The 17,874-nt window shown below is 32.7% G+C and overlaps 2 protein-coding genes across 3 annotated transcripts in view; both read left to right on the top strand.

Annotated features, from left to right (window-relative positions):
• Positions 1-9,535, top strand: part of LOC120430545 (protein cramped) — a 129,977-nt gene extending 120,442 nt beyond the window's left edge. For both annotated transcript variants that reach the window (XM_052711359.1, XM_052711365.1), the window contains exons 6-11: positions 175-255; positions 5,407-5,503; positions 5,567-5,818; positions 5,892-5,965; positions 6,024-6,161; positions 9,191-9,535. In XM_052711359.1, coding sequence (XP_052567319.1) covers positions 175-255; positions 5,407-5,503; positions 5,567-5,818; positions 5,892-5,965; positions 6,024-6,161; positions 9,191-9,373 — 825 coding nt within the window. In that variant the 3' untranslated portion in view covers positions 9,374-9,535. The remainder of the gene's footprint in view (positions 1-174; positions 256-5,406; positions 5,504-5,566; positions 5,819-5,891; positions 5,966-6,023; positions 6,162-9,190) is intronic.
• A 117-nt stretch (positions 9,536-9,652) lies between these two features.
• LOC120422453 (syntaxin-1B-like) lies at positions 9,653-14,216 on the top strand. Its single transcript, XM_039585897.2, has 4 exons — positions 9,653-9,909; positions 9,975-10,070; positions 13,350-13,662; positions 13,723-14,216. The coding sequence occupies exons 1-4, from the start codon at positions 9,877-9,879 to the stop codon at positions 14,148-14,150; spliced, it is 870 nt and encodes a 289-aa protein (XP_039441831.1). The 5' UTR covers positions 9,653-9,876; the 3' UTR covers positions 14,151-14,216.
• The last annotated feature ends 3,658 nt before the right edge of the window (positions 14,217-17,874 follow it).

Here is a 17,874-nt window from a genome sequence, read left to right as displayed (position 1 = left end):
GCCCTAATCGACTGTGATTCACTCTTGACTGAGATTGGGGGTTAAAGAAGAAAAAAGAGGAGTACATTGACCACTCCATTGTGTGACATGTGAATCACACGTGTGACGGTTTATACGGTGTAAATTGAGTGATTATTCTTGTTTTGTTTGTTTCCTGTGATTGTCGGTTTTCAGAAACGGAAGTACAGCAGCGATGTCAGCCTGGATATGGTGCACACCAAGTCGCAGGAGGAGATATTCTGCAATTTGGAGAAGGTAAGAATATTTTTTAGAATTTGATTAAGGGAAATTCGTCATGTTTGGCAGGTTAAGGATTTAATCCTATTTTCCATTTTTTTCTTTTTTGTCAACATTTTTGAGAGAAACATGCTTGCTAACATCCTTTTTACTGCGGCCTAATATTTTATCCATGAAAGATAGATTTTCAAAAAAAAAAAGAAGGCGAGGGGAGATTTGATGTGCAGCATTCTAGAAAGATGTGCGAAATTGGCTAAAACTCAGTGAATCTACAACATAAATGAAAACAAATATTTAAATGAAGCATAACTTCATATTTTAAAAGTTTATTAAAAAAAAAACGTCAAAATGTCATTTTTTATTTTTATTTGTGTAGAAATAATAAAAAATTGTACTACAGACATATTCTCTACGAAATCGTTTTTTTTCATTAATTTTAATTTTTGTATTTTTTAATCCGTCTGAAACTTTTTAAGGTGCCTTTGCTATGCCCAAAGCAGCCATTTTGCATCATTAGTTTGTCCATATTATTTTCCATACAAATTTGGCAGCTGTCCATACAAAACTGATGTATGAAAATTCAAAAATCTGAATTTTTTGATCGATTTGGTGTCTTCAGCAAAGTTGTAGGTTCCATACGGAATACTAGGGTGTAAAAAAAACGATTTTCCAGCACAGTATTATTTTAGTTCATTTTGGGGTCCTAAACAACTCCCCACAGTTTGGGAACGATTGGTTTAGTCCTTACTTTGCGCAAAGCGATTCAATTTTCCATACAAATTTGTGTTTGTGAACCAAAAAGTTGCTGGGCTAGCTAAATTTGGACAGCTTTTTTTTTTTTCCATACAACAATATTACACCCTAATGGACTACACTGAAAAAAAATAATACACGGTAAAAACAAATTTGGTAATTTTTAACTCCACTTTTTCCACTAAAACTTGATTTGCAAAAAAAACACTATTTTTTTTTATTTTCTGATATGTTTTAGGGGACATCAAATGCCAACTTTTCAGAAATTTTCAGAACGGGCAAAAAATCCTGATGATGATTTTTTGAATCAATACTGATTTTTTATTTCAAAAAATCAAAATTTTGGTTGCAAAATTTTTTAACTTCATTTTTCGATGTGGTAAAAGAACTTTAATGAAATTTTGATAAAAAATCTAATCGGTCTTTATCGGTGAAATCTGACGCAAATTTTAGAAGAAAGATAATGAAATTTTAGGTGGATAGGTCGACTAAGAGTCATAGAAGAAGATATAAAGGACGGAAAACTAAGTCAGCGAAGGGCCATTTGAGGAAGTATGTGTGTGTGATCAAGTCTTTTAGCCTTCTAATTTGGCTCTGTACAAGTACTGAGCGAAACACACAGTAAATGTACAGAGACAACTTATTCCTGCAGCGTCATCCATATGACTCCCGGACGGCCTAAAATTTGCGTCAGATTTCACCGATAAAGACCGATTAGATTAAATTAACATCAGTTCTCGGTGACCAAAACAATATGGGAATTTTGATAAAGTGCACCGTTTTCAAGTTATAGCCATTTTTAGTAACTTTTTTGAAAAAAGTATTTGTTATTCATTTTTTTTAAATAAGTGCCCATTAGGGTGGTCCAAATCCGGACTTTTTTGGGGCTACCCCCTGAAATCAAAGATTGTCCCATCACTAGGCTAAATTCCAAATTTGAGCTCATTCTGACCACGGGAACCCCTCCCTCCAATCGCTTAAAGTTTGTATGGGAAAAATCGTCAAAATGTATGGAGAAAAGCAACTGTTTTACTTTTTGACCTGTGGAAAGCGCCATAATTATCCGATTCTTACCATTTCTCAAATGTAGAACCTTCATTAAATTTAGAACAAGTTTTCCGAAGACACCATATTTTTAGGATTTTTTCCCGCGAAGTTATTAGCGCCCAAAACTGACCATTTTTGCGCGGCCAGCTGTAAGGGGCTACCTAACAACGATGTTTATTTCCAATTCGTACACGCACGCACGGGTCCCCCACAGACCGTTATTATGAAAAAAAAATTTCCACCCAAACCAATGATTGGACATGGTTCCTGGGACCATTCTGCACCTCTGGGCCGAGTTTCAAAATATTTGCCGGCAGAAATTTCGAATACGGTCAGTTTTAGTGATTCGAGTAGAAATTAAGGTTAAATCACATGTAAAATGCGTAGAAAAAGATCAAAGTTTCAATGTTTTAACTCCAAAACATTACTGGCCATGGTTTTAAATTGTATTAACATGTAGCAGAATGATATAAAAATGATTTACAGCACTGACTTAGCCGGATTAAGCCTGAGTTAAGTGGCTTAAGTATATTATTTACAAGTTTATGCCTTAATATTTAAAAAAAAAACTCCTACTTGATGGAATTTTAAGTCAAGGAAAACTAGAATGCACAAAAATAACTTAAAATGGGGTGACTTTAAGCCAAGGAGTGACATTGTACCAATAAACGCATAAAGATTGCTTTGATAAGCTTGAATTTTATGTTCATTTATTTATTTGTTGACGGATTGATTTGGTCTATTTATGTTCCCACAAAGCAATTTGATGATATTGCTACACAAACCTGCTTATTCTGTTTGAATAAAGCCTGTTGATTTAAAATTAAATTAATTAAAATAAATTTAAAATCTCCTGGAATCGTCAAAATTTGAACATGATGCTCACATTTTCAGTTCTAAATCAATTCCTACCGAAATCAAGTAAAAAAATCAAAATATTAGGGCAACAAATTTTTGGACGTGGCAAGTTTGCGACATTGCAATTAGAATAAAATTGTTCTTTTTTGTTTCAAACCGTTTACAAATTTCAACCTTACGAATGAAATCCGCAGAGTACTCCAGCTATCATTTAGATCATATATTTTTGTTGTCCTGTGTAATGATTATACTTAGCAAAAGTTTAATGACACAACTTCCCACAGGATTAATATTTCAAACCAACCAAATATTTTTCAACATTGCAGTTATTGTCGTTAAATAACATTTTATAATTGATTTAATTAATGTTGGTACACTCATAGTTAGAATTCAATAGAACATATTGTTGATCATCAAGAACGTTCACTAATAATGTATTCAACAAAACAAATCCTACTTCTGCCCAATATGAAAACACAATTAATTTTTTAACAAGCTTGGCATATCTTATGAAAACATGAAAATAGTACAGTTGAATATCAAATCAAATCAAACTGTTTGCTCTACAAAATTACCAGCCAAACTGGGGTGAGAGGCAACCACGGTTAACACTCTACCACCGAACCCGGTATAGTCAAGTATGTACAGGCGAAGTAAGTTTTCAATGTGACTTGTGTCCTAAAACTCTTGTCGGGGTCAAACGGTAAGGTTTATGAAACTAAAGCTTTATCTATTTTTTTAGTGTTTCGTACATATTGATCTTTTTATGGCAGAGGACAACATAATCTAAGAACAATATTTGCAACGATTATACTTTGCAATTCAAGCTTATCGAGCTTGTTGTTAAGCTGTTAGGCTATTATAAATTCGTAAAATTTGGTACAATGTCACCCCTTGGCTTAAAGTCACCCCATTTTAACAAATTTGCTATTTTCGTTGAAAATGATAATAAACATGCCAAGAACGCAGCGCAGCGGATAGCAAACGAAAACGACGACGACGACAAAAGTCCAAGCAGAGAAACAGCGCGCGCTTGTTGGTAAGCAGGCAGGCAGGCAGCCAGGCAGGCAAGCAAACTCGTGAGAGAGTTTGAACCTGAGAGAGAGCACGTGCGTGTACGAATTGGAAATAAACATCGTTGTTAGGTGGCTGGCCACGCAAAAATTGTCAGTTTTGGGCGCTAATAACTTCGCGGGAAAAAATCCTAAAAATATGGTGTCTTCGGAAAACTTGTTCTAAATTTAATGAAGGTTCTACATTTGAGAAATGGTAAGAATCGGATAATTATGGCGCTTTCCACAGGTCAAAAAGTAAAACAGTTGCTTTTCTCCATACATTTTGACGATTTTTCCCATACAAACTTTAAGCGATTGGAGGGAGGGGTTCCCGTGGTCAGAATGAGCTCAAATTTGGAATTTAGCCTAGTGATGGGACAATCTTTGATTTCAGGGGGTAGCCCCAAAGAAGTCCGGATTTGGACCACCCTAGTGCCCATGTTTGCCCACTATAAAAAAAATTGAGCTGAGAAAATTCTCTATATATTGCTTTTTTGAACTTTGTTGATACGACCCTTAGTTGCTGAGATATTGCCATGCAAAGGTTTAAAAACAGGAAAATTGATGTTTTCTAAGTCTCACCCAAACAACCCACCATTTCCTAACGTCGATATTTCAGCAACTAATGGTCCGATTTTCAATGTTAAAATATGAAAAATTCGTGAAATTCTCCGATCTTTTCGAAAACAATATTTTCAAAATGTTTAAATTAAGACTAACATTTCAAAAGGGCGTAATATTGAATGTTTAACCCCCTCAGCTTTTCAAAAATATGTTTTTTTTTTAAAGTGGGCAAACATTTATATCGAAAAATGAAGTTGAAAAATTTTTGCGACCAATATTTCAAATTTTTGAAAAAATCTGTATTGATTAAAAAAATCATAACTCGGTTAAAGATTTTTTGCCCATTCTAGAAATTTCTAAAAAGTTGGCATTTGATGTCCTCTAAAACATATCAGAAAATAAAAAAATAATGTTTGCAAATCAAGTTTCAGTGACAAAAAGTGAAATTAAAAATCACCAAATTTTTTTTACCGTGTATCATTTTTTTTTCAGTGTAGTCCATATCCATATCCACCTACAACTTTGCCGAAGACACCAAATCGATCAAAAAATGCCTTCAAAAGATACAAATTTTTGAATTTTTACATATTATTTTTGTATGGACAGCTGCCAAATTTGTATGGAAAATTATATGAACGAATAAATGATGCAAAATGACTTCTTTGGGCATACCGAAAGCGCAACAAAAGTTTCAGCCGGATTAAAAAATACAAAAAAAACAAAGGTCCGAAATCTCAGAGAATTGCTCAGTAATCATAGTTAAGTAAGGCTACCAAAATTCGAATATCTTGCACCTCCATTTAATTGTTCAACAAGAAAATATTGATGGAGCCGGGAGGTAATCAAAGTTTTTATCTTAATTTTTTTTATGAAAATTGTTTTTTTTGTCTAGTTTTCAGAGCTCACACAATGGGTCCGTACGATACGGGACAATATCGAGGAGATGCGCAAGGCAGTGTCCACCCCTTCGTTTCATTACAATGATAAAGGTAAGTAACCATTTTTGATAAGTTTTTTTTTGCTCAAATTCAAAATTATCTTTTTACTTTTAGTAATCCGCGAAAAGGTAGAGCGACGGATCGGCCAAAGCATAGACCTGTGCAAGCGCATCCACAACGCCATCAAGTGCCTGCACGAGGAGCTGGAACAGGACGAACGGCGCGGGAGTGTCCTCTTCCGGATCAAGCACACCCAGTTCATTGTGATAAAGGACGACTACCTGAGTGCGTACCGGGAGCACGAGGAGTTTGTCAACTACTATGAGGATAAGATTAAAAAGCTGATGAAGCTGGAGGCGAAAGCGAGTGAGTTTTGAGGGCGGTTTGAGGGGTGGGATTTAAATTGAACTGAAGATTATTGTCTTTGTTCTGATTTCAGTGAATTACAACATCACGGATGATGAGGCGTCGGAGATGTTGGCCAGCAATCACATGGCGCCGTTTGTTGGAAATGTAAGTATTGACGGTAATACAAAATAAATCAAAATTTACAGCAAGTCTTTCCTTTTAGATCCTAGAAGAAACGGAACAAGAACGGCAAAAGCTGAGAGATATCATGTCGCGGCATTCACATTTGATGGAGCTGGAAAAATCCCTCGTCGAGATTAGAGACTTGTTCCTGAGGATATCAACGCTGGTTATGGAGCAGGTATGGTTGGTGTTTTCAATAAGAAAACTCACCTTTTATGTATTAGAAACTTTGTAAAGTAACGCAGTTACCAAGGTTGTTAACGATAAAATTGTCGAGGCTCGATAACGATAACGATAATTCTATCGTTATCGTTATTTCGACAATTCTATCGGCGGTAATCTTATCACCGATAATGGACGATAACTCATTTTTAAAATCTTTTAAAAATCGACTTCATTCAATCATGTTAAATTTTCAATGCTTTCACCAAGCATATATTATTTGAAAATGTAGTAAGTTTTAAAGTACAAATACTCAAAAATTTCACAAAATATTCCGAAAGTATCCAAATTTGCAATGTAGTTATCAAATAATGCGAAATTGTGTATGATTTTTCACCTTGTTAATTTTTTTTTTGAAAATTCTAATATTTTCACAAAATAACGTATTTTTTAAAAATATTCAAATTTTTATGATTTGCAATATAGGTATCAAACGAAGCGATTTTTTTATGTTTTTTCACTTTGTTAGATTTTTTGGATGCTTTTTCACTTTTGTTTGATTTTTTTGAAAATTCTTAAATTTTCACAAAATAAGGTTTTTTTTTCAGAAAATACTCAAATTTGTATGATTTGCAATATGGGTATCAAACGGAGCGAAATTTTGCATGCATTTTCACTTTATTAGATTTTTTTTGAAAATTCTAAAATTTTCACAAAAAATACGTATTTTTTTAAATATTAAAATTTTTATGATTTGCAATTGTTTGCTTTTTCACTTCATCAGAGTTTTTTTTTAAAATGCTAAAATTTTCACAGAATACCGTATTTTTCAAAAATACTAAAATTTCATGATTTTTAATATCAACTAAGCGAAATTGTGTATGCTTTTTCACTTTATTAGATTTTTTTTGAAAATTCTAAAGTTTTCACAAAAAAAAAAACGATTTTTTTCAAATGCATAATTTTTTATGATTTGCAATATGGGTGTCAAACTAAGCGACATTTGTATGCGTTTTCACTTCATGAGAGTTTTTTTAATACTAAAATTTTCACAAAATATCGTATTTTTCGAAAATACTAAACTTTAATGATTTGCAATATGGGTATCATACGAAGCAAAGTTTTGTATGCTTTTTCACCTCATTAGATTTTTTTTAAATTCTAAATTTCGCACAAAAAAACGCATTTTTTTTAATATTAAAATTTTTATGATTGCAATATGGCTTTCATACGAAGCGACATTTTGTATGCTTTTTCACTTCATTAGAGTTTTTTTTGAAAAATACTAAAATTTTCACAAAATACCGTATTTTTGGAAAATACTACAATTTTCATGTTTTGCAATATGGGTGTCGAACGAAGCGAAATGTTGTATGCTTTTCACTTTATTAAATTATTTTTTATAAAATTCTTAAATTTTCACAAAAAAAAGTATGTTTTTGAAAATACTAATTTTTTTATGATTTCCAATATGGGTATTAAACGAAGCAAAATGTTGTATGCTTTTCCACTTCATTAGAGTTTTTTTCTGAAAAATTCTAAAATTTTCACAAAATACTGTATTTTTTTTCGAAAGCACTCAAATTTGCAAAATGGGTATCAAATGAACCGAAATTTTGTATGCTTTTTCAATTCATTAGATTTTTCTGAAAATTCTAAAATTTTTACAGAATAACGTATTTTTTAAAATATATACTCAAATTTTCATGATTTGCAATATGGGTATCAAACTAAGCGAAATTTTATATGCTTTTTCACTTTGTTAGATTTTTTTTTAAATTCTAAAATTTTCCCATAATAACGTATTTTTTTTTAAATATGCATATTTTTATGATTTGCAATATGGGTATCAAACTAAGCGAAATTTTATATGCTTTTTCACTTTGTTAGATTTTTTTTAAATTCTAAAATTTTCACATAATAACGTATTTTTTTTTAAATATGCAAATTTTTATGATTTGCAATATGGGTATCAAACTAAGAAAAAATTTGTATGCATTTTCATTTTATTAGAGTTTTTTTTTATGAAAATTCTAAAATTTTCACAAAATAACGTATCTTTTTGAAAAGACTCATATTTTTATGATTTGCAATATGGGTAGCAAACAAGCAAAATGTTATGTGCATTTTCAAATTATTACAGTTTTTTGTTGAATCACTCAATACTCAAATTGTATGCTTTTTTACTTCATTAGAGTTTTTTGAAAAGAACTAAATTTTTTTAAAAAATCCCGTATTTTTTGAAAAGAACTAAATTTTTTACAAAATACCGTATTTTTCGAAAATACCCAAATTTTTATGATTTGCAATATGGGTATCAAACAAGCAAAATTTGGTATGCATTTTAAATTTATTAAAGTTTTTTTTTTTTGTTAAATCACTAAAACTTTTACAAAATACTGAATTTTTCGATAATACTCAAATTTTCAAAATTCGCAAAGAAGCAAAATTTTTGAATGCGTTTTTACGTTATCATTATTTTTTTGTAAATCACAAAAATTTTCACAAAATATCGTACATTTTTGAAAAAACGTAAATTTTTATAATTTGCAATATGTGGATATCAAATGAAGCAAAATTGTATATGAAGCATGCACAATTTCGCTTCGTCTGATAAAGCAAATTGGGGAAATTTGAGTCTTTTCTAAAAAATAAGGTATGTTGAGAAAATTTTACCATTTAAAAAAAACTCTGATGAAGTGAAAAGGCATTTTGACAATTTGAGTAATTTAGAAAAAATACGGTATTCTGTGAATAAATTTGAGTATTTATACTTTGAAACATACTACATTTTCAAAAAATATATTCTCGAATTATCATCCCGACGATGACGATAACCATTATTGTTATCGTTAGACGAAAATAATATCGACGATAATTTTATCGATTAACAACCTTGGCAATGACTTCAGTTTATAAAGAAAACAGAAAAAAGTTAGGAGAAAAGAGTAAAGAGTAAAGAGTAAAGAGTCAAGAGTCACGTTAAAAATGATTTTTTTTAATTGCATTTATCAAATTTACTGAATTTTTCTCCATTCTTCGCAGGCCAGCCTGGTCCAGGTGATCGAGTACCACGCCCAGCAGGCCTCCCTCAACACGGACCACGGCGCCCACCAGCTGGAGAAGGCCCGCGAGTACAAGCTGAAGGCGCTGAAGAAGAAAACCTGCCTACTGATTTGGGTGGTCGTGGTGCTCTCGGTGCTGGTGCTGCTGATGATCATATTCTGAGCAGCCTGCTAAGCCATTCCAGCTAGCAACTAACTAACTATTTAGCATAAGTGTGTAAAGTGTTTGTGTTCAGTATGATTTACTAGAATGTGTAAAAAGAAACGCCTACAGTTAGACAATCATTTAGTTTAAGACATAGACAAATAGATATCAAAATTATAATTGTTTTCTTTTGTTGTGAAAAAATGATCCTTATCCCATTGACGATCTAATTTCGCTACGGAGAGAGCGCCGACGAAAACAGAGAGTTGCTCTGCTTTAGAGTCAGAGTGCGCTCCGGTCGCGATATTATCAAAATCTATTATCATCAATTAGTAAATTGAGCAAAACATGTCACAACGGCACCGGCACCGCGGTTTGCTTCGGAGCGGCGTTATGACGGTGTCAGTCGTTCGGCATCCGTGGTGGACTTTGGAGAGGGGTTGTGATAATCTGTTTGTAGGTTTTGATTTTCCTCGGTCATGTGTTGTGGAATTCGCACTAGCTGAGGGAAGGCAGAAAAAATGGTGAAAGATCGCTGGAACGAGATGAATGAGGTTTGTGGCAGTGATTTAATTGTGGTTCGCCTAAAAGGGTTACAAGTTTTGTTACAAACCTACAGAAAAGTGCCTACAAAGACTGGGAGTATCGATTCGTCCAGGAGCATGAGTTTATGACGCTGTACAACCAGGAACGGGTCCTCGAAGATCTGGAACGCGTAAGTTATGATACGTGGCGGCCACTTGATTGAGACGAAATTGCTGGGAAAAACATCAATAATCTTCACAATTCATTCTTTGAATCACTTGAAATTAGATTTTTTTCATTAAAATTGTAGGTAAGGCCGAATAGTTTATATGGTGAATCGGTAAAGGTTTATGGTCGCTGTTAAAATCTACATATTGGGAAAAACATTGCTTCAGGGATTTGCCGGCAGGTGGCTCAGTTCTCGTCCAAACAAGTCCAAGATCCACCAAAGTTTTAAAAAAATCTGTATTGTGTCACCCTAATGATATTCCTCCTGACTTTGTATAAGGAATTAGTGCGAGTATGATAATTATTATTATTATTATTGTCTAAAACTGAAATATTTATCAAAAAAATGTTAAATCCGTTGCTAACTATTCAGAATATATTGCATAATTATTTATGTATTTTTAACGTAAACAATTTTAAATCTTTATACATATTTTAAATTTTGGGAAATTTATTGGTAGCAGAACTGCTAAGATTCAAATGTGGTACTTTCGTCTAAAAATTTTGAAAATCAAGCTTTAATTTGAAAACTAGAGCCGAGAGAGAGAAACGTTAAAAAAAATTGCACCAACCTAATCTGATCGAAAAATGTTTCAAATTATGGGTTTTTTTTATTGTGATTGACAATGCAATAAAATCATTATTCATTGAACATTTTATTGTTTAATAAATTAAACTAAACTAAAATACAGGGTGGCCACTTAAGTTATGAAATCGGCAAATCGGAAAAAAGTCGAGAATTTGTGTCAAAAAGTAGGGATAATTGTTTGAAAATTATTTTAATAGAACTTTTTAATATTTTTGTAATATTTTGTACAATTTCAATTTATGTGCGCTCAATTTGTTTGAGCATTTAACTAAAAATTCCAGGTTCTTTTCTCTATTTAAATCTTTTTTAAAAGAAGACTACTAAGCCTTTGGAAAATTTAAAACAATTATGTCGTAGATTTGAATTTATTTTTGCGTAAGTTTCATAATAAAAAGGTAATAGTAATAGGGTTTTATTTTTTTTGCAGTAAACATTTTATTATTTTTTTTGTAATTAATCAAGTTACTGCAAATATTGAAAAAAATAGTTTGAAGAATGTTTCTCTACTAAAATTGTGACTAATATGAGCGATAAAGCAATATTTGTTATTTAACTGGATTTTAAATTGAAATAAAATGAAAAACATTAAAATACTGACAACTTGATTAATCAACGCTAAATTTTTAATTTAAATATCAAAATCAACAATATCATAAAGAAAATTTGATAAAAACATTATTCTTGCATAAATTATTTGATAATTCGACTGTTTTAAAGAATACAGCTGTCCTCATTTTAAAGCGATTCTTTGAAAAATAAGTATAGAATTTAGTTAATTTTATTTTTTCCAATTCCCCTTTGTTTGCATATTTAAACCATAAATCGCAAGCTTTATGTTTGAAACGTTGCATAAAAATTCAAGCATTTCTAAATTTTTGATTTTTTTTCAACATCTATATAGTAAATGTTGTTTTATAAATTTTTAAAAGGTGTAAAATTGGAAGAAATAATATTACCTATTTTATGATGTAATATTACGTCAATTTAGACTGAAAAAGTAGCAAAACATTGAAAAAGTGATTAATTTACACATTGTTAGATTTGCTCATTTTTTCTGGCATGAAAGATGTTCCCATTCCTAGGTGTAATATTACCGAGATTTTATTTTAATGTGTCGATTTAGGTTTTTTACGTTTTCTTTCAGATTCAAAAATTTGAGTGCTTCCATTTTTGATGAAATTTTGGATATTTTTTTGGTAAGTTTCTTTATTTACTGAAATTGTCCATATTTTGTTGTTTTTTTGAATTTATTTAGAAATTTGGTTCATAGTTTATGATGACTTTTTAAAAATAGATTTCGATTTGTAATCAATTTTTGTGTAAGAATTCCTATTATTTGAGGGAATGGAAAAGTCTTGTATGGAAAATGGGATTTGAGTGGCCACCCTGTAATTAATCATTTCACAATTTATGCAATCAGTTGTCTCAAATTGTATCATATTTTCATTGTCACTGGAACTACTCTACTCGCCTACTCTTTCATAAATGTTGTGGTTTATTTTATAAACGTGACGTTAAACTATTTTCATAAATCTAGATTGAATTTTCAAAACAACCTATCCCTCATGGGTTTCCTATGCAGATAGGACCTTTTGAAAATTTAATCTAGAAATGAATTCGTAAAAAATAATTTGAAAAATAATCTGATGCGGTTTAGAATTTTTTTTTATGTTTGAGTAGATAAATATTATGGCAGAAAATATTCTGGATTTAAATTATTTCTGTTAATAACACTTTTTCATACAACAGTTTTTCAATTTATCACAAAACTTTACTGGTTGTATGTGGAAGTGTAATTTCATAGTCTGGTTAAATTATTCAATCATGTTTAGAAAAACATAGGGATTAAAATAAAAAAAAATTGGCAGATGAAATTGAGAAGAGAAAAGAAGAGAAGAGAAGAGAAGAGAAGAGAAGAGAAGAGAAGAGAAGAGAAGAGAAGAGAAGAGAAGAGAAGAGAAGAGAAGAGAAGAGAAGAGAAGAGAAGAGAAGAGAAGAGAAGAGAAGAGAAGAGAAGAGAAGAGAAGAGAAGAGAAGAGAAGAGAAGAGAAGAGAAGAGAAGAGAAGAGAAGAGAAGAGAAGAGAAGAGAAGAGAAGAGAAGAGAAGAGAAGAGAAGAGAAGAGAAGAGAAGAGAAGAGAAGAGAAGAGAAGAGAAGAGAAGAGAAGAGAAGAGAAGAGAAGAGAAGAGAAGAGAAGAGAAGAGAAGAGAAGAGAAGAGAAGAGAAGAGAAGAGAAGAGAAGAGAAGAGAAGAGAAGAGAAGAGAAGAGAAGAGAAGAGAAGAGAAGAGAAGAGAAGAGAAGAGAAGAGAAGAGAAGAGACGTAATTACGATAATTACGATTTTATTGTTTGGAAAATGTTTGAAGTCATGTTTCCATTTGATGGAAATTCTAAACAATTTTGTTAAAAACGTTAATTATAAACGTTCCAATGATCATACCATTCACAACCACGTACAGTATGAATACAAAGAGACGAGTTGTTCCTTTTAATTCCGCTATATATCTTTAATATCTTGACAGATACGTATTTCGTCTACTACTTGCAGACTTCATCAGTGTTCTGTTCTCGAAAAGGAACAACTCGTCTCTTAGTATTCATAGTAATGCATTCTGCTAAAACGCTCAACCAAACCACAACCACGTACAGTAGTTCACAGAGATCGGCAACCTGATACGGGACCTGCGCCGGAACATCCTGGACATTGAGGTGCACCTGTTTTCCGAGGGCTTCAGCAAAGCCCGCACCAAAATCCGCGAAAATGGCAACCTGTGCTTCCGGATCTACTCGGCGGTGCGGGCCATGCAGACCGAGCTGGACAATCGGCGTGACCAGGACGACCTCGTGAGTCGTGTACGGAGTGTCCAGTTCGAGGGCGTTAAGCAGGCCTACATCCGGACGTACTGGAAGTACGACGGCGTGGTGCGGCGGTTCGAGGACACCGTTCGGAGGGGGGACATTTTGAGTGAGTTGGAGCAATTCTAGGGAGTTTCTTAAATGTAATGTCTTTTAAACGTTTTTTCAGCCTCCAACGAAGCGCTGGACATAGCTGTACCATCGGACACGTTACTTCCCCAGACAAGACCCGCGTTGCAACGGTCAAATTCCGTGTCTCTGGAACGAGCCCGGAGCATCGTCAACAGCTTGGAAGAGCGCCACCAGGAGCTCCTTGCCCTTGAGCGATCCCTCACGGAGATGCGTGACTTGTTTGTACTTTTCTCAACGCTCGTGATGGAGCACGGAAGTATTCTGAACCTGGTCGAGGGAAATGTCCAGCTGGCGTCCAAGCACGTGGTCAGTGCGACGAAGGAGCTGCAAACGGCACGGGAGTACCAGTGGAAGACCCGAGCCAGGGGGTGTTTGTGCTTTAACCAGATGACCTTTATGGTGATAATTTTGGTGGTGCTGTGTGTGATTGCGTGTTTGTTGATTGTTAAGAAAATTGTGTTCTAAAATGTATATTATTTACTGAAAAATGGTGCATTCGCCGAATACAAAAAAATAAAGCTAATACTCTTACTTAATATCTAGGTAATTGTGTTTTTGTAGTGAATCTATAAACTCCAATCCATTAAATTGTATGATATTTTTTTGATACAACTACTTGTTTTGCCTTACTCGCCTTACTGATAAAATGCGGTGAAATCACTCGAAAAATGAACTTCCCAATTTAACCTCCTAATCCCACCCCATCACGAATTTTTATGTATTTTTTTAAATTTAGTTTTACTTTTACGTTGATCTGTAGGTCCAAATAAGCCTCGAAATAAGCCATTTTGAATCGGGACCATCCCTAAACCACGTGGACACTTTTTGGGAAATCTTTTTTTGATTTTTTTTTGATTTGTGGACAAAAAGTGTGAACTTTTGAGTTATGTTATGAATTGTTGAAAAAATGTATTTTTTTTAAGAATTCAAAATTTCCCCAAAAACAATTCAGAAAATCATTTTTCAATTGAATTTGTTATCAAAAAGTATTTGTGTGAATTTATGAGTAAATGCACCGTTTTCGAGCTAAAGCCATTTTTATGCTGAAATTTTCAGAAAAAATACTCTTTTTTATATATTTTTTTTTTGGACATTGGTCCATTTGTAAAAACCATATACAGTCTAGACTCGATTATCCGAAAGCCTCGGAAAAATTTCACTTCGGGTAATCGAATCACGAAAAAAAATGTCGCTGTCTAATTTTTGATTGTTGTGCTTAGCCCCTCAACTACGCTAAAATGATTTAGAATTTTTAAGTCCAAGATGGCTTCCAAAATGGCGGTGATTTAATATTGAAAACAGGCATTTTATTTTTAATACGCAATCAACAACTCAAATTTGACTAAAACGGGGTCACAGAACTCGCACAAAAAATGAAATAGTACGACTTTTTTTTGTTCGTGATTCGATTATCCTAAGTCCCATACAAACCTTCGGATAATCTAACTTCGGATAATCGAGGCTTCGGATAATCGAGTCTGGACTGTATTTGGCATGCTTTTTTTTTCATTGTTGATCCGACGTTTGGTTACTGAGAAAAAGCTTATTCTAACAATTGATTTGGAAAGAGAACGAAAACTTAAAAAAATGCTTCAAACTAATTCGCAGCTTTATATGTACTTTATTATCAGCTCCTTGAGAGCCAAAAAATCCTAGATTTTCTTTAAAAAAATATAGTTCAAAACTGATCTAAAACACGATAGGGGAACTATACCCCTTTTCAGCCTATTTATATTATCGGCCTTTCAGTAGTTTGATCATAAACTACAGCTTTCATAAAGTGTTTTTGACTGTTCCAAAGTATTAAATAGCACAAATTAAAGTGAGCAAGCAACTCTCCATTGTTGATACATCTGAAAATGTTGATTTGATAGCGGAAAACGGCAAAAGTGATTAGAATTGGTCAAACGGCTTAGGGCGATTAAAATGGGTATATTTCCCCTGATTCAGACCCTGTTTTGAACACGCTGTATCTTTTGAAAAGCATGTTTGTTATCATGAATTAAAAAGGGGGTTTAAGCTTGGATGAATTTGAAAATTTTAAAAGTAAAAAAAAAACAAAATGTTGTTTTTTCGAAACAAATTTGAAAACTTGTCCGTGTTACGAAAACAACTTTTAAATTTCGTTTTTGTTTGTTTGAATAAACTTTATTTCTTAAGGGCAGGTTTTTTTGAAATCAGCTGTTTATTTTATTTTATTATTTTGGATTTTTTCATATTGTTTCAACTATTGCTTTTACCCTTAGACAAAAAAAAGAGTTTTTTATCCTTGTGCAAAAATAGTGTTTATGTTCTTAAAATTTCATTTTTTATTTAGCTTAAAACGCCTACAAATTTTTGACCAACCAGCCCATAATGTTATTTTTCTTAATCGAAAAGCTTAGTTTTTCAAAGTCCAAAACAATTTCTGTGTAGCTTAATCTTAAATTTCACTTTGATGTTTTTGATAAAAGTTCTTGAACTTGAATTTGAACATTTTATCTGTTGGTTTCTCGAAGAGAAAAAATATCCCAAAAATATTCCTGAAAAGTTTTATTTTCGAAAAACCCTTATTCGTGAACTACCCTAATTTTCAACCAGGTCAAAAGTTGATCGTTTCCAACAGTACGGGTTTTCGAATATTCAAAATTTTAAACTTTTCAACAATATTCCAGCTAAATGTATAAGCTCTTATACTTGTTGACATAGAGAAAAATGGTAAAAAACAAGATAAATTTGAATTTTTTATCATCAGAAAAGTACTCATTTTTTTAAATTTGTTTGTTCATTCGGTTTTGTATGCAAAATAGATTCAAATGATGTATGATAAATCGTCGCTGTCGTGCTAACTTGTCGCAAGTGTATTTTGGGCCAAATTGAGTTAAGAACACTATTATATGCAGCTCTCAATGCCTCTCCTTTTGACCTTCACAGATCCCCAAAATTCTATTTCAATCCTGAGATATTCAATATAAACCGAAAAAACTCCATGCATTGTTGTCACTCTTCATATGAAAGAAGTATCAATCTTGTCGTGATATCTCCTTGAACCCTGAAAATTGCTGTAAGTGCGACAACTGGACAAAGGGATTTCATGTCAGAACGCGTTTGACACACTAACATGCCCGACTACCGTACACATTTTTAATTATAACTCAGGATCAGGACTCCGGCAACCAAATTATACTAAACTTCGGAACAATGCACAGAATGGTCAACCAAACAAAACGTGTTTGTTATTGTTTACATTGCGTGATCTAGACACGGCTACGTCACGACTGTCATCCACATATAAAGCAATTGAAGTCAAAATCGAACCAAGTTTTTGGCGCGTGGCTTTTGAAAATGTCCTATGCGCATGGGACTTAAATTACAGTAAAAAAACTTTTTTTATGTTTTTTCTTTTTAATATTTTATCTCAGGGGGAAGCATTTAATTCAATTCCGTCAAGCACCTAATGTTGGCATATCAGCGCTGTTGTGTTCAGTGACAGCTAGTTTAAAGCATTTTCGACTGAAATTTAGTAAGTATTCTAAAAGCGCAATTCATTTTAAACCAACGGTAAGGAAGAATCAATCTAATTTTATTTTATTTAAAGGAAACTGAAGCTATTCACTTTTTTAGTTTAGTTTAGTGTGTTGTGTTGTTTACTAGAATCGTCAAGTAGAACTATGTTTTATTGATCTAATAAATATAAAATGTGGAAAATTTTACGTTATTGGTTAAAGTCAAACTAGAAAGTGACAAACTGTCACTTTTTACACGGCGCTCACGCACACTATCAAAACAAACGTTTGATAGTGTGACTGAACTCCGTGTAAAAGGGGTGTCTAACTAAAAAGTGACCCCGTTCGTTTGACAATAGATATAGATTTCTATTTCTATTTTTATAGATATAGATTTCTATTTCGACAGCTTTAAATAATTTAAGATGGCTTTTGAGTGAAAAATATCTTATCTAATAGTTGATATTCTAGCAGTTCAAGCAAAATAAATTGATAAACTACTTTGTGTTTATAAAACGTTGATAAACTGTTGCACTCTTCGGTTTCGATTGCAAGCCGATGGAATGAAATTATTTGGAAAAAGATTATTATTCTTAATTTAGAATCGTTATGCAGTCATATCCAGTTTTACCAAATGGCGGTAAAATAGTGAATTTGATAGCGGAAGAAAAATGCACAACTTATCTCGGCTTATCTCAAAGCAT

The sequence above is a fragment of the Culex pipiens genome, chromosome 1, assembly GCF_016801865.2.
Source record: "Culex pipiens pallens isolate TS chromosome 1, TS_CPP_V2, whole genome shotgun sequence".
Classification (NCBI taxonomy): domain Eukaryota; kingdom Metazoa; phylum Arthropoda; class Insecta; order Diptera; family Culicidae; genus Culex; species Culex pipiens.
The sequence above is the reverse complement of the archived record's forward strand: the minus strand, read 5'-3'. Positions and strand labels throughout refer to the sequence as shown.

What these genes read in the sequence shown, in the direction of transcription:
- LOC120422453 (XM_039585897.2), top strand. Translation starts at nt 9,877, where the DNA reads ATGGTGAAAGATCGCTGGAACGAGATGAATGAG. An exon ending in TCCTCGAAGATCTGGAACGC is followed by an intron (nt 10,071 to 13,349) that starts GTAAGTTATGAT and finishes CACGTACAGTAG; the next exon opens with TTCACAGAGATCGGCAACCT. An exon ending in TCGGAGGGGGGACATTTTGA is followed by an intron (nt 13,663 to 13,722) that starts GTGAGTTGGAGC and finishes ACGTTTTTTCAG; the next exon opens with CCTCCAACGAAGCGCTGGAC.